Raw genomic sequence first — 24,332 nt, forward strand, 5'->3', positions numbered from 1 at the left:
GAAAATATTATATTAGCATCATCTGCATAGAGACATACAGAGGCATTTGCTCGAACCACATCAGGCAGACCCTTGATGTAACATAGGAATAGTAGGGGACTCAAAATGAGTGACACCATAATTTAAACTTCTCAGGTTAGAGCGATAACTGTATTTGTAAATATGATTATTTCTCTCCTTCGTATGCTCTATTCCAACAAATTGCTGTATGCCAGTCAAATAAGACGAGAACCACTTCTGCTCCTTAACAAATACTCTCAATTCCTCTAATGCGTGCAAAATAACATTATGAAAAACACTATCAAATGCACGTGTCATATCTAAAAATATGCCAATAATTTTCTCACCTTTGTCTATCGTATTAATTATGGTATTTATGAAATCCACCATTGCTGTAATTGTTGACTTTTTTGAGCGGAAATCATGCTGTTCTTTATCCAATAAATGATTTGCTTCTAGGCATTTCATTAATTGAATATATACCACACGTTCAATGATTTTTGAGAAAATTGATAACAACGCTATTGGTCTGTAGCAACCAGGATCTTGATATCACCTTTTTTAAATATTGGAAAAACTTTAGCTATCTTTAGTTTATCAGGAAATTGACCTGCTATGAGGGATGAATTTATAATGTGTGTTAATGGCTTGATTATAGCTAGTAATACTCTTTTCACTACTGTTATTGGGATATCATCTGGCCCAGAAGAATGTTTGTTTTCAAATGACATCACTATTTTATGTAATTGACACTCAGTAATGGTTTCGAATCTAAATCTCAATGAAGATTGACAACAACGTGAATTTTTGTACAGTTACAGGTCTAGAACTATTGGGATTATCTGATTTAACAAACCTATCAACAGCCGAAACAAAAAAATCATTAAATATATTGCTTACAGTACTAGGATTCGTTGAGTGTATACCACCGCTTATTACATTTAGATTTGAGTTGATCTTTCTATTCTTACCCACCTCAGCTTTTATAAATTTCCGAGCTAATTTATTATTATTTTTAGAATTATAAATTTTCTCATCAAAGTATTTTTGTTTATTCTTTACAATCATAAGTTTGAGATTTTTTCTTTTATTTTTTATTTGAATCTTTAACTCTTCTCTTTTTGTTTGTTCCAGTAAATTCTCTAACTCTAATAATTCTCTTTTTTTATCAGTGACCTCTGGACTCATCCCTTTCCCACTATCAGTTTATTTCACAGTTCTCAGAATTTTTGGATAATTAATATTGAAATAATGTGAAAAAGTCGAGAGAAAGACATTGTATTTTTCATCCACTGGTGATTGATAAACCTCCATCCAATTCAAATGAGCTAACTCTCTATAAAACACTTCCAAGTGGCAGTCATCGAATCTACGACAAAATTTCCTGATTGGCTTATCGCGGATCCCACTCATACCCCGGATCTCGAGCAGCTGCGCATCGTGGTCCGAGATATGAGTGATTATGCCCGATATCTTTAAACTATCATCAACTATGTTGGTAATGAAGTTATCTATCGCTGTTTCAGATGTGGTAATAATTCTTGTAGGGAAATTTACCTTATAAATCATATTATGCATTTTCAGCACATTCATGAATTTATTATGTGTTATTTTTCTCCAGAACATTGATATTTATGTCACCTGCCACGATCACGTTTTTATATTTTTTACATAGAATTTCAATAAGTATTTTTAACTTTTCTAAGAATGGATCCAAATAACAATGCTGAGGTGTTCTATAAAAGCAAGCCAGTACAAAATTAAAATTATCAAGTGAAAACTCAGTTAAAGAACATTCAAACTCTTTTTTCAGTCGTTATTGACTGAATAGCAGGTAGGTTTACATGTTTACATTTCGAAACAATTTTATTGTGCACTAGAATCATGACCCCACCCTCAGTACTGTTAAGTCTAGAAAATTGTGAGCTTATCAGATAGTTTGGTACATTTAGTATTTCTGCTTCAGCACTTTACATGTTATGCTCTGAGTATCTCTGGCTCCAACTCCTGTAAATTTATTTTTAACATTTCCAATCGTGATGGTAGGTGTTGAACATTTTGATGCAATATAGAAATCGTGTCAAAATCTGATCAGATTTCATCGTACTACACTTCATTCTTCTCGGCTAGTCAAGGCGGTCCAAAATCATGCATCATACACAAAAAATGGCCAACTATTGGAATATGGGCTTAAGTACACTCAACAATAAATTTTCCATTTTTCGACCGAATTTGATTCGGACCGCCTTGACTAGCCGAGAAGAATGAAGTGTAGTATGATGAAATCTGAGCATTGTGTCAAAAGTTATAAGTGTTTGAAATGTTGATCCTTGAGGTGTCCTTATGGGCGCCTCACACTAGGAAATACTGAAATGGAGTGCATCTAACGGGTGATTCTTATAGAACATAATCTCATGAACTTATGTCATTGTGCGAAATATCAATGTGAGAACAATGCAGTTGGTGATGATGGTTAAAGCTGAAAATTAGGTGTTTTTCACAATACAAAGCGGAAATCTATATGAGATAGAGCGCTCTACTTTATCTCAGATTGTAGAGCACAAAAATACACCCAGAGGGGTTTTGAATTATGCATGTGAATGGTAACAATCGGAAGATATTGTTGATCAAAATATGAAATTCATCAAAATTGATTTTTTTTCTTCAAATTTCACTCATTTTTGAAAAATCATAACTCAGTACTCATTGGAGATAGAGTGTTCCGAATGATCTCATTTTATTCAGAATTTAATAATCTAAAAAAAGCGAGAGCAAATGTTTCTGTCCGATTAAGATATTTGGCAGAAATAGCTGAAAACTGGAAAATGAGCCGAAAATGTGAGGTTTTTGGGCCACTCTGTATCTAGCACAGGAAATTTTGCATGAAGAAATTGGTTCTGGACTTCTCTTATGTACCCAAATAATATATTAGAAAATCAGAACTACAATATTAATTGCAAGCACACCCCCTTTTTTATCTCTATATTGACTGGACTATAATAATTATTGTTTCGCTTTTCTACTGTCATCCATCCGCTGTTCATGTCCACACCATTTATGCTGCCTCATTCCAATCCTCTCACTTTCATCTCTCATGCCAACTTCCTCTCATATTCTGGTGTTTTGTATTCTATCCCTTCTTGTCTTCCCCCAATGTTTTTCTATGACATTTCATTGCCACCGTTCTTATTTTATTTTCATGGCATGATCTCATGGGCCAGATTTCACTCCCGTATAGCAAGGATGGTTCAATTTTTGATGTGTATACCTGGTTCTTTATCCCTATACTGATCTCTTTTTTCACCAAATATACAGTCATTGACGGAATAGTGAGCCAGTGAACCTTTCCTCACCCTGTTCAGCACCTCCACATCTATTTTTCCATCTTCAGAGAACCACGCACTCAAATACTCATAGTTCGTCACCTGGTCAAGCACCTCTTCGTCAACCCAAATTTCCACATTCTCTCCTCCTACCTTTGAGACCACCATCACTTTGCTCTTCCTTACATTGAGAAACATTCCTTTTTCTTTCAGTTCTCCTGACCATTCCGTCACAGCTTGCTGGAGTTTTTCTGAACACTCAGAGATTAGGGCAATATCGTCAGCATATAGGAGGGCTCTTTAACCAATTGGCCTCATATTCCAATATCCCACTACCATGTTCTGTGTCCTCCTCTTGCATATCTTGTGTATATCATCCATCAGTAAGATTAATAGAAGAGGACTGAGGCTGTCTCCTTGTTTCACACCCTTCTCCATTTGAAATTCTCTCGATACATCATATTGGCCAAAATGAATTGAATTAAAGATTCATTACCCAATAAAGTGAAGAGGATGATGTATATAGCCTTGGGAGAGTCTGTTATGAGATATGGATTGCAAGGTTGGGGATTTGCCAGCAATGTTTATCTTAGGAGAATATCTCCGGTACAGAGGAAGATTTTACGTTTGGCCAGCAATTCTCAGGGAGATATTTCATGTATGAGAACCTTTTGAATAGATGCAAGGTTTTGAATATAAAAGGAATATTTCTGTTCTCTTTGATTTTAGAAAATTACTTCTGCAAAAAATATTTAGTTATGAAAGTTGATCGATATGATTTAAGGAATGAGAGGTATGTTGTACCATTTACTTCGAATAATTTAGCCAGAAACACCTTAATCTACATTGTACCAAAAACTTTCAATGATTTACCCGATAAATATGCTGAGCTTGTTAATATGCGCCTATTGAAAATAAATTTTAAAATTTGGTTGAATAATTACACTTTAGATGTAGCATAATGTAATTCATTACTAACGTATTGTATTGTTGTAATTCATTCCGTTCTATTTTTTGTATGTAAGTACAGGTTGACTATACATTATAACACTTTCGAGATTTTTGAGAGCTGAGCCAACAATTAATTAGTTAATATAATGATAATTTTAACTGTTAAGTAAATTCTTGTAAAAATAAAGTTCACTGATGTATTTATATTTGAATTTACATGTTTCGTATATGGTGCCTTGTCAAGCAACCTCTTTGAGGTTCACTTAAGGTAGCTCATTTATTCAATAAACGTTCTTCTATTCTTTTCTAGAACGATATTGGATAGAGATAAAACAAGATCTAGATAAGATCTTCAAATAAAAGATTATGAAGAAGTACAGTAAATTAATTCACGTTATTTTGATCTTCTTTCCCTCCTTTCAATTTGATACTTTATCATGATTGAGTGACTGATATGCTTTCTCCCAAGTTATTGATAATTACTATTTTCTCAATGATTCAAATGGATTTGATCATTAGTTTGCAATTTTCTAGCCAAACAAAAATGATATTTTCGTGCCAGTTCTCATGTAATTTATCTGTATTCCAAAAATAAATATGATTGTTTTTTCAGAGTGCTAAGACTAAGCAGACTGGCGCTAGCGTAAGTTCGCTGCAATACTTGCTCTCCTACTTGACCTACATTCGGCTGAATCGCACTGTCGAGCGTAATCTGCTGATGGTTGAGAGTGCACGTGCAGCTCTTTCCGACAACACTGAGGTAGGCCGCCTATCTATCATTAACTTGAATCAAGTAGACTGTCATTTTTTACTAATAATATTATACTTGAATGAACCTTCGCGAGGGTATTGGGAGAGATGATTATGAAAGATAGATGGACCTACAGTTTGATATGGGTTCCAAACCACTGTCTTATGAGAATTGTGAGATGCCAATTGAGAATTCACGATTGTAAATTATTGTGAATTATGAGCTAACTTTCAATTATTAATTTTTATGGCTGGATCATCTGTGATGGGCAGCTTTGAATCCAACACTATCGTATGCATTATGCAAGTACGGCTTCATCAGATTTTATTGTTTTTCAGAATTTTGTATACTCTTCTTCGTGGGTGGCTCGTTGAAGTAAGTGAAAAGGCGCTGGTCTATTAATCAAGAGAACCCGAGTTCGAATCTCGACCGGGGCCAAAAGTTTTTGACCACAGCACAATCACATAGATACGGCCACCCCGTCTTTTGGAGGAAACGATAAACCGTCGGGCTCGACTTCCTAAAAAAGTAGTCGTCATCTCTCATCATAATCCCTCTTACTCATTACCCACGCACAAGCCTAAGAGCTCATGTGAGCATCACCCTCGGTATTATTATTATTATTACTTCTTGATACAACCAGGAAGTTACAAGTTGAATGATCAAGTTATTTCCGATTTACTGTGAATGGAACTATAGTATGGATCCCAATGGTTTTAAGGAACTATGATTTTTTACTCAAGCATATATTCTCATAGTGCAGTACTAGTGTGGCGTGTTCTAGAAATAGCATTTGTGACATTATAGTTCGTGAAAGTCCACTTGTTCTGGTCCAATAAGCACATTTGCTGTTCTTTATTAAATTTACATTTAATTAGGTCTCCTAGTGTGGAATGTTGTCAATAAATTGATGTTTTCAACCAGGTCAAAGTAACATTGGCTCTCGCCAATAAACTTATTACTTTTTCATATAGAACGGCAAAATAGAATCACGCACAGATATGAAACTAGCAAGTTAAAGCTCATAACTTTAACTGCCAATACCTTCGTTGAGATTCATGAAGTTATAGAACATTCCAAGCTCCTTTATCTATTTTATTGTTTGGAATGTTAGTATTTCTAATTTTATGTAAAATCTGGTTTCTATATTAATGTTGCAGAGCGAAGGAACAAGGCGAACAAGACCTCAGGATGTGGTCCGTCTCTATGAAATAATTCTGATCAACCTTGGAGAGATGCAGCAGTTGGCTGGCTTGGAGGATGATTCTGCCTTTCATGCTGAGGTCGAGGCCAAGGCCACAGTCTACAAAGCTTTCCGGTAATATAATAATATTTTATTTAAATCAAATTCTCCCACTTTATGGAGAGTATACGTAATATGAATTTCCTCCATCTACTGTCTAAAGTACTTACTTTACTCCCTGAAACATAATACTAAAGTGTCACTTTTTCGCACTCAGGACTAAAAAACAGAGAAACTCCATAGGGAGTAAAAGTAGCTCCATTCAAATAACATGGTAAGCATCTCCATTTTGAAAACTTACATTGGAAATAGGTTGGAAGGTCGAAGCTCAGATGAGGAAACATAATAGAGTTGTTTGTCTTTGAGCCAACTGAATTCAGTAGGCTACCTCAACCAGAAATTTGATCAACTCATGAAATATATGTTTGTATGATATTACATACTTAGTATCAGTAGACGATATAAATGAATGCATATTTTTAAATATTCTATTTTATTCAAAATACCAGCCAATGAATATTTTTCATCTGCAATTTAAACCTGAAACGCGCGAACTGGAGACGGCCAGCTGATAATTGTTTAAACTTTTACCGAATTTTTAGATTTTAGGCTATTTTGTAAAAGAAAACATTGTCACCATTAATTTGAGTTATTAGAATTATTTGATTTGCAGTTTCTATAAATAAATAATGTAGGTGGAGGAAATATTAATGTTGTGTAGTTCACGAGTGAAAATGCTTTTTCTCCCTCAGGAAAATTGTTTCCCCTCAGGGAAAAAAAGCTGTATTATTCACTGTAGATATACAAATAACTATTAATGAAATCGAATTAATGATATTTTCTATTAAATTACGCTAATAAGCTTTCATTGATTGATAATCAAGCATTGTCATTTCTATTGAAATTGAAATAGGAATCTATTTCGAATACGAACATAGGGGTATTCACAATGTTGTTTTAGCCAGCTAAAGTGCCATTTGATAACTCTGGATTATGAACGCCTTATCTAAAATCAACAGCTATAAGCTAATTGGTCTAAGCTCCAATAGCGCTCCAAGCGGATAATTTGTGTAACTCAAAGTCTATAACCTCACTTTTGCTACCAAATATGACCAAAACAAATATGGCCGCCGTTTTAACAGTTAGCGGACTCAAACCTGCGCAATCTGCTATCTCTTCTGCCAATTTTTTTCTAACGTACCACTATAGGGGTATTCACAATGTTGGAGTTGGCTGGCTAAGTCGAGCTATTCGCTAAGTCTGTGTTAACTCAATGCTATAGTGGTACATTAGAAAAAAAATAACAGACGAGATAGCAGTTAGCGCAGGTTTGAGTCCGCTAACTCTAGCTATCTCTGTTAAAACGGCAGCCATATGTTTATAATCTTACTTTTTCAAACTAACTTTGAGTTACACAAATTATCCGCTTGGATCGCTACTGCAGTTAGCTAATAGAAGTTGGCGAATAGCTCGACTTAGCCAGCTAACTCCAACATTGTGAATACTCCTATTATTTAAGAATATTAACATTTCATTTGGCAAAACCACTGGCATGAGTTTGGAACTTGTTCACTCATGGGATTAGGTGAACAATTTTGGTATTTAACGGTGTAATGTTGTATTTTATCATACCACTAGTAAACATTGCTAATAGAAGCTAAGGCGAATTTAGAGGTTAGGCTACTAAGATGTTAAAAACCTAACAAGACAATTACGGTAGAATACTGATAAGATGATCGATAATAAAGCATTTATAAGAACCATAATTAATTGGGTAACTCATAATTATATTTTTAAAGACATTCATACATTGGCAGAACATATCGCTTCTTTTAAATATAAGAAATATTTAGTTATAGGTTATGAAATGTGTATGGTAAAATATTCCAATACGTGATAGTAGAGGTAAAAATAAGAAAAAAAGTCCATATAAACATATATCCATAAACGCTTCATTAGCGAGCTATACAGGGTGAAAGATTTCGCCCGGAATTCAGTTCCTCTGGTGAAATACACCGATGCTGAATTGTTTGACGACTAGTTTTTGAGAAACTTATGCTGAATTCATATGGAAAAATATCTGAAAAATTGAATAAAACTAGTCTGGAAGCTGTAGTGTGAGTAGTTTTTGAGAAAAAAGTAGAAATATGCAAAAAATCTTAGTAGAAAAACACAGACTTCTACGTTTGATGCCCAATAACTTTCTTTAATGACCAGTAAACAAATAATTCCTCGCAATAAAAATTGTAGAGAATTTAATCCTGAAAAGAATGATGTAAGCTGTGTAAACTAAATTTAAATAAAAGTTGGATAAAATGTATTCTTATGTAGTACATTACACCACAAAAATTTGCTGTTTTATGAGGAGAGAACTAACTCATAAGTTGTAGCTGATTGCAAATAAAATATTCGGTTTTTCATGAAAAGTATTTTTTATATGAAAGTAGCATATCTAAATGACATTAAACTTATACCAAAAGACTAGTAGATCATGCCATTGAGCCTGGGAGGAAGCTCGAACAGAAGTAGATGATCTCCTACGATTCCTGCCCAAATGTTTACTGAAAACTGATGTTGTGGAAGATTAGTATTAATGGCATGAGGATTCTCAGCTGCCCAAATATGTTGGTTGTGGACGTTAACGATAGCTGTTCTTGTAAAGTGTGCCTCGTCGGTAAATAAAACGGTTGTTAAAAAGTTTGGGTAAACAAGTTTTACTAAAAACCATCGGCAAATACCAGCACAGGGAATACAGTCTCGTGGCAATAGAGTATGAACTTTCTGGAGGTGGTATGGATGTAATTGTTGCTATTTTAGTATCCTCCAAATGATAGATTGATTGACATCTAACTGCACTGACAATTCTCTTGTGCTCTTCTCTGGATGTTCATAAATTTCATTAAGAACTTGTTCTTCTAACTCAACAGTCATAGTAGATCGGGGTCTGCCTGGAATGATAGAATCAGTGAATCTGTTTCAGACAGACGTTGATGAATAGTAGCAAAAAACCTTGAACTTGGACATACTCGGTTAGGAAAGTTCTCTTGATACAAACGTCTTGCTTCAGTACTATTACAGTAGTGTCCCATTCCATACATTAAATGCATGCCAGCTAATTCGGAATATGAATAATGTCTAAGATTACCTGCCATTTTTTAAAAAGTTAACACTTAACACAAAAGCAAAGTGGAATGGTTACAAAAAACTGGTTAATAGATTAAACAAAAAACACAGCGCGGTTACAGTAGGCCTAACTTACAGTTTGTTTTTTTTTTGTTCAACAGTGAGCTAAAATATTTCTGAAAATAATTCTCAGCTGATAATTTCTTTTAAATATTTTCTTATTTAAAACATAATAAATCAGCTGTTTTGGAACAGCTGTTATTAAAATCCATGTTTTATTTGCAATCAGCTACAACCTATGAGTTATTAGTTCCCTCCTCATAAAACAGCAATTTTTTGTGGTGTAATGTACTACATAAGAATACATTTTATCCAACTTTTATTTAAATTTAGTTTACACAGCTTACATCATTATTCTTTTCAGAATTAAATTCTCTACAATTTTTATTGCGAGGAATTATTTGTTTACTGGTCATTAAAGAAAGTTATTGGGCATCAAACGTAGAAGTCTGCGTTTTTCTACTTAGATTTTTTGCATATTTCAACTTTTTTCTCAAAAACTACTCACACTACAGCTTCCAGACTAGTTTTATTCAATTTTTCAAATATTTTTCCATATGAATTCAGCATAAGTTTCTCAAAAACTAGTCGCCAAACAATTCAGCATCGGTGTATTTCACCGAAACTGAATTCCGGGCGAAATCTTTCACCCTGTATAGCTCGCTAATGAAGCGTTTATGGATATATGTTTATATGAACTTTTTTTCTTATTTTTACCTCTACTATCACGTATTAGATTATTTTACCATAATTATGAATCACTCTGTATAGCTCTATTTAGCTCAGCAGTAAGTGAGAAATGTACAGTAGTCGTCCTGTAGCTTTGCCTACGCGACCTTGAACCGGCAGATAGGCAAGGTACCCCTCGCGGGGTGATACGCATGCCGTTGCACTGTATTTGTTTCAGTCTCTAGCGAACTGTCTGCTCGATACTTGTATACGTGCGCATATTTCGTTAGCGTGTGGATATTTTCAAAGTCCCTATTAAAACGCGTTTTTGCGTGTGCGATTGTTTTATTTCTTTTTTTCAGGAGCCGGTAGTGATTACTATTTTTCAGGTAGTGGATAATATTTTTCAAGTGTAGCTGTGTAGCCTACTATGGCCGAAATTCAGACTAAAATTGGTGGTAAAGTGCTGCATTCTCAAACAAGGGAAGTTATAAATAATGTGTATTCATTCATGCGAAAAGAAAGCGAGAAACAGACTTTGTCTATCCCTTTATCAAAAGTTAAGGAACGAACAGCTAGTGCAACCGGTGTATCCAGTCGTACAGTTTACAACATTAACAGGGAATATCAGAATCTAAGAAAAACTTCAAATGAAACAGAGATGAATAGGTCATTTAGCACACCAAATAAGAAAAGGAACAGAGTCAAACCTGTCACTGATCTGGATGATTTCGATCAATGCGTTGTTCGTCGATTGGTTCACGAATTTCATGTCAAAGAAAAACGGTTTCCCACTGTTGAGTTGATCAGAAGGGCTATGGTTGAAAAAATAGGTTTCAAAGGAAAAGAGAAGAGTGTAAGAAAAATTTTGAGAGGTCTTGGCTTTCGTTGGAAGAAAATAGAGAATAATAGGAAATTTCTGATAGAACGCATTGAAATTCGCGAAAAAAGGATTTCCTACCTACATGCCATCAGAAAATTCAGAGAGGAGAATCGTCCAATTATTTATATGGATGAAACTTACGTTCTTTCTTCACATGTAGCTGCGAAAACATGGACAGATGGGGATAGTGATTTGACTAGGACAATTTGCAAAGGACAGAGGTTGATTATTATTCATGCTGGGGGAGAAAGTGGTTTCGTAAAAAATGCATTCATCATGTGGAAAGCTGGACAAAGCTCTGGGGATTACCACGAACAAATGAATAGGGAGAACTACATGAGATGGATAGAGGAAAGATTAATACCTAACATTGAACCAAGAACAGTTTTAGTAGTTAACAATGCTCCGTATCACAATATACAGTGCGATAAAGCTCCCACGTCTAATTCTAAAAAAGCTGAAATGCAACAATGGTTGGAGAGGAAATGTGTACAATACTCATCTACGATGCTTAGGCCCCAATTGTACAAATTAATCAAGGAGGTGAAAGGTAAAATAAGAAATTTTTGATTGATGAAGTGTTAGGTCGTCATGGTCATACAGTTCTACGCTTACCTCCGTATCATCCTGATTTAAATCCGATTGAACTGATATGGGCAGAGGTGAAAAATCATGTTGCTACGCATAATGTGTCTTTGGAAAAGTTTTCGTCTATGGACAGCAGTGATTGGATTCCAAAGTGCAAGCATGTCGAAGAAATTGAAGAAGAATATTTGAAGCAAGACGTGATAGTGGACGGGATGATGGATTCTTTTGTGATTCAAGCTAGTGATTCGGAAACGTCTGACAGCGATGAAGACAGTGATACTTCGTTATCTGGTCTGGAAGAGTTGGATTGAGCTAGGATAATTCATTTCATACGATCCTTGAATCATTCAAATAATTTATGTTTTCAATTATTCATAAATTAATTAAATACATCAATTATATTCATTCAATTATTATTTAATAGTTTGACTGAATTGTTTCCGATAAACTATTTTATGATTATTACTCTTATTGACTGTTCTATCAATAGCTGAACCATCAGTCTGCTGTACAGATACGACAGTTGTAGCCTAGTAACGACAGTTGAGTTGGTATATTGTAAGCCTCGCAAGCGCATATGCGCCGGCTCAGCCTATTAGATATACGCGTAACTTAAACGCTCTGCAGAATCTCAGCGGAAAGACCTAGTTACATGATTTTTTCTTTAAAAATAAATTCAATTAATTCTCTACATTTCATACGCGATATGTATACACAAAAAATCAAAAACAAAAATTTTTCTCGATACGTAACTTTTTCATGACATGGAAATTTGAAGTTGTAAATTTTTCGACTTATATACCTCGTTCACACTGAATCGTTGCTCGAATTTGAACTTTATTGACATTATTGGTATCCTCCAACAATTCTCATGATATTGCGGAAATTTCATTGATTTCTGATGACTAGTTCGAGAGTAACTGTTTTGGTAATGAAATGGGAACATTATTTTCAAGTCAAGTCAAATTCTTATTAAATTCCATTTATCTTCGGAATGAGTGAATTTACGTCAAAAGTTCAAAGGACAAAAAAGATGCGTCATGTTTAGTTTCATGGTATTTGATTGATTTTGGAGCAAAATTAGAACATTTTTTAAAATGGTCAATGTTTTTGAACGGCCTGTATCGACTTCTCGTGGCCCTCCGCCGATAGGCAAAGCTACAGGACGGGGACTGTACATGGGATCTGTTTCTTAAATTAATAAGCATATAATGGATGTTGAGGTACTTTAGGAAGCACTGTTTTTCACACGTCTAATGACGTAAAATCGTATCATGGCTATGGACCAATCAGAAATTAATATTTAAATTATGGTAGCCATTGTAAGAAATTGATCATCTAAGGGAGAATTGAGGAGAGACGACTATAATCCGCCACCGAATGAGGACTGAATAAGGAATCTCCTAAGGCCTTTTTCCATTTTAAGCTGTATTATATGTACAAATTTAATGTAATTTGTTATTTATTGTTTAGTAACTCAGTGATACAATATTAATGTTTGAGTTACGTAAATTAAAATCCCTATAAACTTTGAAAGAGAGGAATTATTAGCCAAGCAGTAGGCCTACCACGAGGATAAGAAGAAGAAGACATCTTTACAAGAAATTAAAGCCTTGAAAGAGCAAAACATTGGATAAAAACCTGTTATTTTAACAATTACACACCTTCAACAGCGAATATCTCGGGAACTGTTGGGAATATCACAAAATTCCACTTAACAAAAAGAGTAGAGAATTTATCAAGCTTCCTTTTCGAATAGTTAGTTATGTCGGTTGAACGTATTGTTCTCAAGATATGAGCGTGGAAACAAAACGCTGAAAAATGCAACTTTTAAACCACCCTCATCCCCTTAGCATATGAGTTAGAAATAGGGACTTTTGATATGTTCTCCTCCCAACTAGTCTCCACAAAGATGCAAAGTCGAAAATTTTGTTTAAAACATTCCCTCCAAATTCCTTTGTCAATTATTGGTCTATTGTTTTAAAAATGGAGATTTCACACTCAACACTAAAGCTGCTGCAAAAGGTGCAGGGAAATTCGTAAAAGTGTGAAATTATACATCAAATTGAATATAATTTAATGCTCGATAAGCTCATAATCAGCTTGGATTTTGCCCGTCAATTTTTAAAAATTTATAAGAGCAATAATAGAAAAAAATTGGTGGCAAACGTGGTTTTTTTTCAATAATGTCACACTTTCAAGAGCGGATATCTCGAAAACTAGTGGGGATATAAAAAAGTTGTAAAATGAATATTGTAGGATATTATGTAAGCTTTAATTTGTTATATGACATCCAAGTCCTTAGGATACATAGTTTTTTAGTTTTATGCGAGAAACAAAAAATGGTACTTTTAAACCACCCTCACCCCCTTAGCACAAGGGGTAGGGGTGAGGACTTTTGATATGTTTACCTCCTTACTACCCTAAACAGAACTGCGGGGTCAAAAATTGTCTTCCCAACTTTTCCCTCTATACCCTCTCTTGAGCATTCATTGCCTGGACTATTATTCCTGAACTACATTCATGAATTCATGATTTCACTTGAAAAACGTATATATTTTTTTCATTAATTACTAACTTAGCAATTATCGGCAGCATTTCTATGGTCATAGAGATAGATGATAAGAACAAATCTAGTTCACTGCAGTGACATACATTTAGTGCCGGTTTCCGAGCTCGGGATTTAGCTAAGTTCTAGACTTTAAACAGCTGGAGTCAGAAAATTGGCTTTACAAAACGGAGCGTAGTCGTAGTCCACGTTTAAATTTAATCTGCGTCCAAGTGCGCCGAGCCGCACATCAAGAGCAGCCTGGCCAAGCTCAGCGAGGACATAGACAGCGCCCGCTACACGGCACTTGCCAACGCCGCACTGCAGGACGAGCTGCCTCAGTCTCCAGCCCCACAAACCCACTCAGCCAGTCGCAAACTCAACAAAGTCAGTTGCTTTCACTCTATGCACAGTCAAAGCTTAAACTGAATCTAATCTTCTGGTGGCTTAAAATCAAAATGAATCACATTATAACGAACAATAAATGATATGGATTTAAACTAGTTAAGAATCAAATTTAGTTTGACTCTCTCGAATCAATATCATATCCAATAGGGAATTAGAATCTGCTCAACATTTCAATTTATTCATAAATAAGTACTCTACATGATAAATAAAAGCAAAGGTGTAAGTCTGTAAAATAAAAATGTAATATAATAATGAGTGTAGATGAATAATTACTCCCTGCTTGGACGATTAGTCCGTGTGCATGGAGGAGTCGCTTCTGAACAGAAGAAAAGAATTGCACTAAAGAAAAAATTAAATGTCAATATATCAGTACTTAAACAACATTACCAATAAGTTACATAATCAACGATTTGAGAAATAAGGTGAGTAAATATGTATGCAAATTATAAATTTCTTGTTCGGCGACTCATAAGGGTTTATCCATCAGAAAATGAATAAAAAAAGGATAATAATAGGAGTTTATGCCATGCTGTGCATCCTTAGCCTATACATGTTTTTTATGATTTCAATTACTGCAGGGTTCTAAGCCAGAAGAATTTACTTTTATAACTTGGCGGAAATATTGGTTCTTCAATCGTGGATAAACAAATAGTTATAAAATGTGGTTATTAATCAAGTTATGGAAACTCCAGTAGTAAAAAATCTGGTGTGGTACACTCACACAACTTTCCTTGCTCATTCAACTGTGAGCCTCATTCTTAAACGACAATAATTTAGAGAAATAACATAATGACGATTGGCGGCAACATAATTATTTGAAACTACGATCAGACTACTGTATATGTGTGTATATAATTGTTTTCAGAGTACTTTTTCCTTTGTGTAAATTGTGAAATCCGATGATTTTTTAAAAGTCGTTCAGCTGTTCTACACATGAAATATCTCGACTATGTGTTATTTTTATAGACTGCTCCACCTACCTACCTCATGCACGAGAAGGAGGTTACAAAGTCCATTTCTCAAGGATGGCGTGAACCCCCCATTAGTTTCCCAGAGAGGAGACTCATGCCAGTTGATGGAGCTGATAAATAACTATACAGAGTATGAATTTTAAATAAATCAGTCGAGAAATTTTTGAGAAAATCGTGAAAAACATGGTTTTTCAGTAATTATCCGCCATTTTTCTCGAGAATATTACGCAGCTCCTGCAATTTTCCCAGAAATGAGACTCATGTCAGTTGATAGGGCTTATAAATAGCTATCCATGGTATAAATTTGAAGAAAATCGTTAGAGCCGTTTTCGAGAAAACCGTGAAAAACATGGTTTTTCAGTAATTATCCGCCATTTTTCTCGAGAATATTACGCAGCTCCTGCTATTTTCCTACAAATGAGACTCATGTCAGTTGATAGGGCTTATAAATAGCTATCCATGGTATAAATTTGAAGAAAATTGTTAGAGCCGTTTTCGAGAAAACCGTGAAAAACATAGTTTTTTAGTAATTATCCGCCATTTTTCTCGAGAATATTACGCAGCTCCTGCAATTTTCCCAGAAATGAGACTCATGTCAGTTGATAGGGCTTATAAATAGCTATCCATGGTATAAATTTGAAGAAAATCGTTAGAGCCGTTTTCGAGAAAACCGTGAAAAACATAGTTTTTTAGTAATTATCCGCCATTTTTTCCGCCATCTTGAATTGAATTTTATTGAATTTCTTATTGTCGGGTCCTCATGGTATAAGGACCTTAAGTTTAAAATTTCAAGTCAATCGGTTAATTAGGAATGGAGTTATCGTGTTCACAGACACACACACACACACACAGACCAACACCCAAAAATCATGTTTTTGGACTCAGGGGACCTTGAAACGTATAGAAAACTTGAAATTGGGGTACCTTAATTTTTTTTGGGAAGCAATACTTTCCTTACCTATGGTAGTAGGGCAAGGAAAGTAAAAAACATGTACCGGTATATTTAATGTTGTAAAATTATTACCTTTTATAACAAACTAAACAATAGATGGTAGTTTCTACTTACTGATAAGTATTCAGTTGGTGTAAATTTTTCTATGGCGGTGACAGGTCTAGGTTTCAGTTCCTTACTAATTCTATCATTAGCAGCCAGAGTACGTGTCAGTAGTCGAATATATTTCCAAATTATAAATACATTTTAAACCAGTTATTATTAACTAGCAGGAAACCCGTGCTCCGCAAGGGTCTATTTTAAAACTTGACCGAGTGGAATCTTGAAGAATTGAAAATAGCCCTATAACCATCCTCGGTTAGTTAAGAATCTATAGGCTATGCACAATTTCAAGTTAATCATTCCAGTAGTTCAGACTTTATTATAGTATAGATAATTAGCGCGACAAAAAGCACTGTGAATTTCCTTGATACAACTCAACAGTAGCAAATACATTTCGATATATTTTCAGGTGCCTTTGTTTGAACGATTGGAAGAATACTGTGAAGACTCGAGCCTTGTGAACGGATCGACTCCAAATGTTGTTCGGCTGCCGCCAGACATGAAGCCGATTCCCTGCAAACCTCTGTTCTTCGACTTGGCCCTCAACCTGGTCGAGTTCCCCTCTCTCGACGACAAACTCGATGTGGCGGCCAAGAAGGGCGGATCAGCCGGCATCACTTCCTTCGTCAAGGGCTTCTTGTGGGGAGGAAACAAGTGAATTATACGTCCCCAAATATGAAATAATCGGAGTTGTTGAGTTTAATTTTCCCGATCACCATTCGGGAAGGATATTGATATTATTTTGAATATTTTCTAATGAAAGTAATTTGATAGGGGTACTTGAATAATTGATGATTAATAAAGAAATAATTTCACTGTACCCTTTTTCAAAACTTCTGTATAAAAAAAACTGGTTTCGGATTTAAAGTGTTGTCCAAAAACTTTTTGATTTCGGAAAAACTTGAAAATGGCTTGAAATCTGAAACTATCTGTGTTTTATATAAAAAATTGAAAAAAGGTACTATGAAATTATTTCTTTATCAATTATTTTGAATATAATAATGCTAGTTATGTTGCCATTAATTTATCATTTAGCGATGTAATAGCAACTAAGCTGGTAATAGGTGGAATAATATCTAGCTGACTACATTCTTCATGATTGCAACATTTTTATCATCACAAATCTTTCAACAATTTGATTGTTGTTTACATTTTTTGGTATTGATTATCAAATGGTATTTATGATAAATCTCCAAATGTAATTTTGGAGAATAACATGATATTGAGTTTATTCATTTGATATTACATGAATTCTATTGAATTGATTAATTTATTCAAGGAACGCAATTTCAATTTTATCGAATTTGAAGTTGTTTTTAAATTTGGTTTTAATTAAAAATAAAAAGGAATTCACTCTTATCTGCTAGTTCTTTAATACATTTGTCCTCGAATGTGCACCCTGAAAAATTTGAAAGTTTCTGACATTTCTGTTAATTATTTTCTCATAACACACGAAGACTTGAGTAGCCAAAGGTAGCGTCAAGATTGAGTGTTTAATATAGGACAATATGTCATGCTAATGAAGCTACCTTTGCCGCTTCATGTTTTCACCCTGAGTGAGGATACTGACTAAACATTCAAATCCTTATTGTTAATGAGTTTATTGAACTTTTAACAATAACGGTTTTATCATGAAACCTCCAACAATGTATTAGCATATTGAAATTCGGGGCTATTTTCATAGTCACACATATCTAGAGCGATTTCACAGCTTTCTTTGACAACCCGTTTGTCATCATTGAGATATTTTTGTAGAACTTTGAGGCAGTCATCAGTGGCAATGGCTCCAAGCGCCTCAGCACACTCATGTCGCACCATTTCATTCTGCGATTTGTCCTCGAGGGCCTTGATTAGAGCGGGAACGCTGCATTCCTCTTGAAGCTGTCCGAGCACAAACGCAACCTCGTGGCGAAATAGCGCACTTCCCACGCTCAGACCTGAAACACATTTCATAACCTTAGATAGAGAACAGAAATATTTTTATTGACCAATAAATACAAGTATATTCAGACTGGATTCCCGATCTGAGTGGGAATAATAGTCACACAAGAACTCATGAAAATAATACGTTCACTGTACACTGTTAAAGGAAACGGTCACTGATAGTGATATTTAGGAATTCAGCTCAATTCTTTATTAAGCTTATTAACAAAAACCATATAATTATTATAAGGTTGGGAGAGAACAACAGGCTATGTCCAAAACTATTTTCCTTCCAAATTTATATGAATAGAAACATGTTCCAAAAATTGTTTATGACAATACTTCAAAACATCCATATCAACTATTTATTAATTCTTCCATCGAGTATTAAGTATTGTTATTTAATAACGTTGTTATATATATAGGCCTATATATACTATAACTTAGAAAAAGGTTATTAAGAAATGTTGAATATTTTAAACCTGATGCAAAATTTATTGGGAATTCAAATTAGTGTAAGATGCTAATACAAGAAACCATTCATCACAATGAATGTTACTAAATTTAGGTAAGCAAAACGTTCCGAAGCAACCTATATGGCCACAAATGCTTTTGTTTTTGCGTGGGTAATGAAATGAGATTATCAAACAGGCATGCTGTTGATGAGAGTTGAACCGACGAGCAGAGATAGCAAACAGAAGGTGCGACGCCCAGACCACTCGGCTAGGCCGTTCGGCAAGTCATTTTCCGACAAAATTAGTCAATTATGTATCCATGCTTCCGTAATCATCCATTATGTATCCTCCGTAATCATTCCAAATTATTATCCCCAAGATTAATCGAATAAGATTATTTTAGGTAGCGCAACAACTCTAAATAGAATGTTGGAACTTGGATTAAATTTTTTTCATAACGTTGCAAGAGTTCTAATGGCCGCAACTCAACTGACTTTTCAACTCTGATTAAAATAATGACATTACCAAATATATGAATATTTCAAATGAAAGATTGTTTAACATTGATAATTACCTTCAGAAAGAGCATTGATGCTATTCTCGGTCTTCAAATCTCTGAGTGCAAACATGGCTTTATAGCGATCGAAAAGGGTGGCTCTGTCATCGAGAAGCATATTTTTCAAACTTTCCACATCTTTTTCTTCGGATGGTGGTGCAGGGTCAACGGAATAATAGATGCTTTTCTTCCCTGTACAGGAATTGTTTTTCAACCAACCCAGCCTTGCCAAGGCGAGCTGACACGTTTCCGCCACTTCTATGGTTGGGTCATGTTTGAATTCTTCTAATACAGATAATACACTCTCATTTCCTATGGCACCAAGCGCCTCAGCTGTAAAAATAATGAAAAAAATAACTAAAAATGCATAGTATTGAAGAAAACTATGAATATTATTGGAATATAGTGAACATCTTGTTCACCAACAAGGGCGTAATGGTGGGGGAGAAGGACCACAATGCTAGGTTTATAGGAGAGTTCCACAGTCCAGTCAAGGCACATTATTCAATAATGTATTCTAATAATGTAATTTAACATAATATTTACTTTTATTGTATATCGCTATTGTGAATTTTATTGTTACGAAGACGACTGTAAAACATACTCAGTTATGTAAATGCAGAAATAAAAGGCAGCATGGAACCTAATCAGTGACTCATACAAATCACAAATAGTGATAAAGTGCAAGCATAGCCCGGATCAAGTTAGCAATGCTTTCCTGTGCTGTGGCTAAAATAGTCTATGGGATTCCAACCTCTTGTGATGATCCAGCCCTGTCAGTGCCTGAGTCTCCTCAACGCTTTGATTCTTTCAGGCCTTTAAACATGAATGATCTGATGAACATTAAGGTCACCTACAGCCAGGATGTTCATGGAATCTCAGTGTATGTGCTAAAGAGTATCATGAGTGTGATAGCGGGACCATTGTTGCTGTTAGTTAACTCCTGTCTTGAAGATGGTATCTTCCCTGAGTATCTCAAAATCTCGAAGACAGTGCCCATTTTCAAGAAGGGTGATTCCGAAGTTCTTGGAAGATTCAGGCCAGTATTCTTCTTCTTTTCCCCTTCTGCCATTACAGCATAGGGGTCAGAGCCTCGGCCCATCTCTTCCACTCTTCCCGGTCCTCAGCCATTTTTCTCATTTCCTTCACGGAACTTCCTTTCTCGACCTAGGCCTTCAAGGTAGAACTCCCAATTCATTCGCGGTCTACCTTTTCCTTCTCTCCTGGCCTCCACCACTTGCTTCACTACTCTACTTTCCTCCATCCTGGTGACATGTCCAAACCATTTGAGCTGCTTCTCTTTTACATTCTCACTCAGTATCTTCCTCCCCACCTCCTATCATAGCCTCTCACTCATTCCTCCATTATCTCTTCTCGTTTTGCCCACCAATTTTCTTAGATAAGATAAGATAATCTTTTTATTCACACAGTACACTTTATAATATACAGTTGAATAACGTCAGGTCTTAATAAGTAACAATAATAAGTACACAATAAAAAGCACACATGGAAGACTAGAGTAGGCCTACCTACAAACTATGCTACCTTCTATCACTAAAATTCTTCACACTGCAGTAGGCTTGTGATACCAGGAATTTATACATTTTACTCTTAAAAATTTTTATATCAGACAAGCACTGCAGCTCATCTCCAGCTTAGGAATCTCATTTCTTTGGCAGTTATCTTACTCCAATGGTTTTTTAGGGTAACCCAACTCTCACTTTCATTCGTGAGAGTAGGAGCAAAAACACAATTGAATACTCTGTTTTGTCTCCATAGACAACTTTCCCACTACTGTGTGATTCGGTTGGATGTATATTTGCAGACGAGTACCCATGGTAACAATCATAGGTGAAATCATTGAGACGCCTATGATGTAACAGATGAGCGCTTATATAGAGAAAAGTGGCTTGTTAGGGGATATGCAGCATGGGTTTCAGAAGAGCGAGGTCGACCACCTCAGCTGTACTCTCTTTGATTGACAGTATTCACAAGACTATTGAGAAACAGAGTTCAGTCAACCTGGTGGTGTGTGATCTCACTAAGGCCTTTGACTGTCTATCTCATGACATCTTACTGAAGAAACTCTCAAGATATCGCTTTCGGGGTAGAGCATGGGGCATGGTGGCTGATTATCTGATCGACTGCAAGCAGATTGTTTCTTTGTGGGAACTACATCAAAAGAGAAGCACGTTCCTTATGGTGTACCACAAAGATCGATGCTTGGGCCTTTGCTCTTCCTTATCATGATGAATAATTTGAGATTGCAGAACTCAAGCCTGTTGTTTGCAGACGATAACACAATTGTTGGTAAAGGTAGTGGCCCCAAAGAAGCAAGAGCACAGAAACTCTTCTCGGAAGCAGGAGACTGGGTTGCTAAAAACAAGCTGCTTCTACATGAATGGGAAACCCAGGAATTGCACCGAAATGGGAACAATAGACGAAAAGATGTAAAAATTGTTCAACAAGCTAGGACAGCTCGTCATGTTGATGTGATAAATGCAATTTGCCAGAATGGAAACTGGGCTATAGTAGGCATGATGCTCATCTTCCGCAGATTGGGCATGCACAATGTTTACAGTAACGTCGCTTTATATCTTAGAGGCAAACACTATTGGGAAGAGAGCAAGGGAAAGACAAGCATCAATATGGCACAAGAAATAATGAGATGGATCTACAACAGCACCGTCTGAAAAAATTCAAAGACTCTCCAGCCTATGCAGGAGCCTTCTTCAATTCGTTGCCAACAAATCTGAAGGTCCTACAGAACAATAAAATCTTTGCTGCCGCACTGAAAGATATATTCGACAGAACGACCTATGCTGAGGGAATTTACTGAGGACTTTGCCAAGGGGAATTTACAATTCAAAGCATGCCAGGTCGAGCAGCAGATATTACATGACCTCCTCAATAATGAGAGAAAAATGACAATTCCCCGGTCTCTGACTACAGAAAGGAACAAGTAACAAGTACCGTAAGTAAGTTTGCTGATTAAGAGAGGTCTATATGAAATAGATGATTTCTTCGAAGAGAATACTCATGATCTTGAACACTGCCATCGTGGTCGTATGTGGTCTATTGATCATTGTTATAAACATTTTTTATAGCTTCTGTTATAATAATAATTATTGTAACAATTATTGTTCATGTAAACATAAAAATGACGCGATCAACCAAGGGATTTCCTGGCCAACGATATCTAGAAATTATATATTTTTTGATTTAATGGTGAATGACCGTCGGCCAATTATTGAAATTTTGCTATTAGCCTAGAATAAAATGCTAAATGGATAGCAACCAAAAATTTTAAACGAGGTACCTAAGTTAGATAGGCCAATGAACGAAATTGTAGCAGTTAAAAGCATTTGAGAGAAAATAGCTTCTTTAATTCTATCTCATGGTTTTGCTAGATCCAGATACCTGACAAAACGGAAGGCTGCATGATGGTGAAGAGCTATTTGTCAACACCATTCTGCTGCTACCTAATAATGATCAGAAGGTATTTAAGGTATCACATTTAGCTTTCTTAATATTCTGTTGTTTGTAACATTCTTATTTAGTCAACACGAAATATGTTTTTGCATTTGCGACATATCAAGAGTCAAGGTGTATTGTAATAGGGCCTGGCCTAATAAAAAATATCGGTTCATTGGACAATGATATAACACTCATTAATTAATAGTAACATAGAAATCTAGAAGACCTAGAGAAAACATGATATTTTTATCATACCTGCCTCATGGCGAACCATTGGTTCTTGTTGATGATTTTTCAAAACACTCATCAAAATTGGTATAGCATTTACATCCTGCATCTGTCCCAAACAATAGGCTAGTTCATGTTTTAATAAAGCTGAAGGGTCCTCAAAACATTTGCTAATCCAAGTTATACTTTGATCTCCACCAATATTTTTTAAAGTGAAAAGAGCTCGAAATCTTTCTTTTAGTGGTCTTTGTTGATCATTCAATACTTGACCAATTTTATCTATTTGTTCATTTGTAATTTTACTCATCTCATAAGATTTGGTGAGATATACTTAAGTACTAAAATTTATTAGAACAAAACTAAACTAGGAAACTACCGTATTAATTTTTTAAGGCAAAATTTATTTTTTACAGTTTAATTCTAACACTGACTTCAACAAGATAACCTCAAACCAAAAAAGTGAAACGTGATCCATGAAAGCAGAAAGATTTTATTCAATGCCATCTGAATTTACTTTTACAAAATAATGAGAAGGATAACAGTGGTGAGCGAGCTTTAAAATTAACAAAATGAAAAAAAGCTTCTCATTGAATTATCAAATAAATTTTTGTGATAAATTCATGAATAATATGAAAATATATCTCTAATGTTTGGATCCTGTAAACAATATTTTTAAACTGTCCTTGAACGAAACAGCTGGCAAAACATATGACGAGTTGTGACAAGAAGAGTCGTCAGCATCTTGAATTTTTCTGGAAATCCGGAATCAACACTATAAAGGAGTCTCAGCCTATTTCCTATTCCTATTTTGCTTCATTGGTGTTCATTTTGCATTTTAACGTAATTAATGTCTAAATCACTTATTCAGGTATTTTGATCAGAGAAATGCGATTTTAATTATTGTTATTAATAATATTAAAACAATTTCTAGTTATAATGTCAAGCAGTAATGGGGGTTCAACTTCTAATAACGTCGAGGAAGATATGTGCGATATGGAGCCATTGGAACCATCACTGAAAAATGTAATTGAACAGACTTCATTGAAATGGGTCTTTGTAGGAGGAAAAGGTGGCGTTGGAAAAACAACATGCAGGTACAAATTCATATTTATTACAATAAA

At 35.2% G+C, this 24,332-nt stretch overlaps 4 protein-coding genes across 4 annotated transcripts in view; 3 read left to right on the forward strand and 1 right to left on the reverse strand.

Moving 5' to 3' along the window:
- LOC111055241 (signal recognition particle subunit SRP68) overlaps positions 1–6,362 on the forward strand; it is a 33,949-nt gene extending 27,587 nt beyond the window's left edge. The window contains exons 8-9 of the mRNA XM_039421265.1: positions 4,888–5,034; positions 6,186–6,362. Of these exons, the coding sequence (XP_039277199.1) occupies positions 4,888–5,034; positions 6,186–6,347 (309 nt within the window). The 3' untranslated portion in view covers positions 6,348–6,362. The remainder of the gene's footprint in view (positions 1–4,887; positions 5,035–6,185) is intronic.
- A 7,999-nt stretch (positions 6,363–14,361) lies between these two features.
- Positions 14,362–17,933, forward strand: LOC120349624 (signal recognition particle subunit SRP68-like; the record flags this gene model as incomplete). The annotated part of the gene is made up of 2 exons (XM_039420087.1): positions 14,362–14,526; positions 16,982–17,933. Coding segments are annotated over 2 exons (414 nt in total), but the record flags the coding sequence as incomplete, so codon positions are not given.
- A 221-nt stretch (positions 17,934–18,154) lies between these two features.
- LOC111055242 (deoxyhypusine hydroxylase) lies at positions 18,155–23,889 on the reverse strand. The gene is made up of 3 exons (XM_022342412.2): positions 23,239–23,889; positions 19,525–19,839; positions 18,155–18,509 (listed from the first exon to the last, which is right to left on the reverse strand). Exons 1-3 carry the CDS (start codon positions 23,516–23,518, stop codon positions 18,202–18,204), a joined length of 903 nt encoding a protein of 300 aa, XP_022198104.1. The 5' UTR covers positions 23,519–23,889; the 3' UTR covers positions 18,155–18,201.
- A 40-nt stretch (positions 23,890–23,929) lies between these two features.
- The window catches only part of LOC111055244 (ATPase ASNA1 homolog), a 34,978-nt gene continuing 34,575 nt past the window's right edge, over positions 23,930–24,332 (forward strand). The window contains exon 1 of the mRNA XM_022342413.2: positions 23,930–24,305. Within this exon, the coding sequence (XP_022198105.2) occupies positions 24,148–24,305 (158 nt within the window). The 5' untranslated portion in view covers positions 23,930–24,147. The remainder of the gene's footprint in view (positions 24,306–24,332) is intronic.

This window comes from Nilaparvata lugens, chromosome 2 (assembly GCF_014356525.2).
Source record: "Nilaparvata lugens isolate BPH chromosome 2, ASM1435652v1, whole genome shotgun sequence".
NCBI classification, from domain to species: domain Eukaryota; kingdom Metazoa; phylum Arthropoda; class Insecta; order Hemiptera; family Delphacidae; genus Nilaparvata; species Nilaparvata lugens.

Bases quoted from the DNA above. Each gene is read 5' to 3' on its own strand.
- LOC111055242 (XM_022342412.2), bottom strand. From the start codon at position 23,518: ATGAGTAAAATTACAAATGAACAAATAGATAAAATTGGTCAAGTATTG. The intron at 19,840-23,238 runs GTATGATAAAAA...TTATTTTTACAG, and splicing joins AATGGTTCGCCATGAGGCAG to CTGAGGCGCTTGGTGCCATA. The intron at 18,510-19,524 runs GTAATTATCAAT...AATGTGTTTCAG, and splicing joins CATCAATGCTCTTTCTGAAG to GTCTGAGCGTGGGAAGTGCG.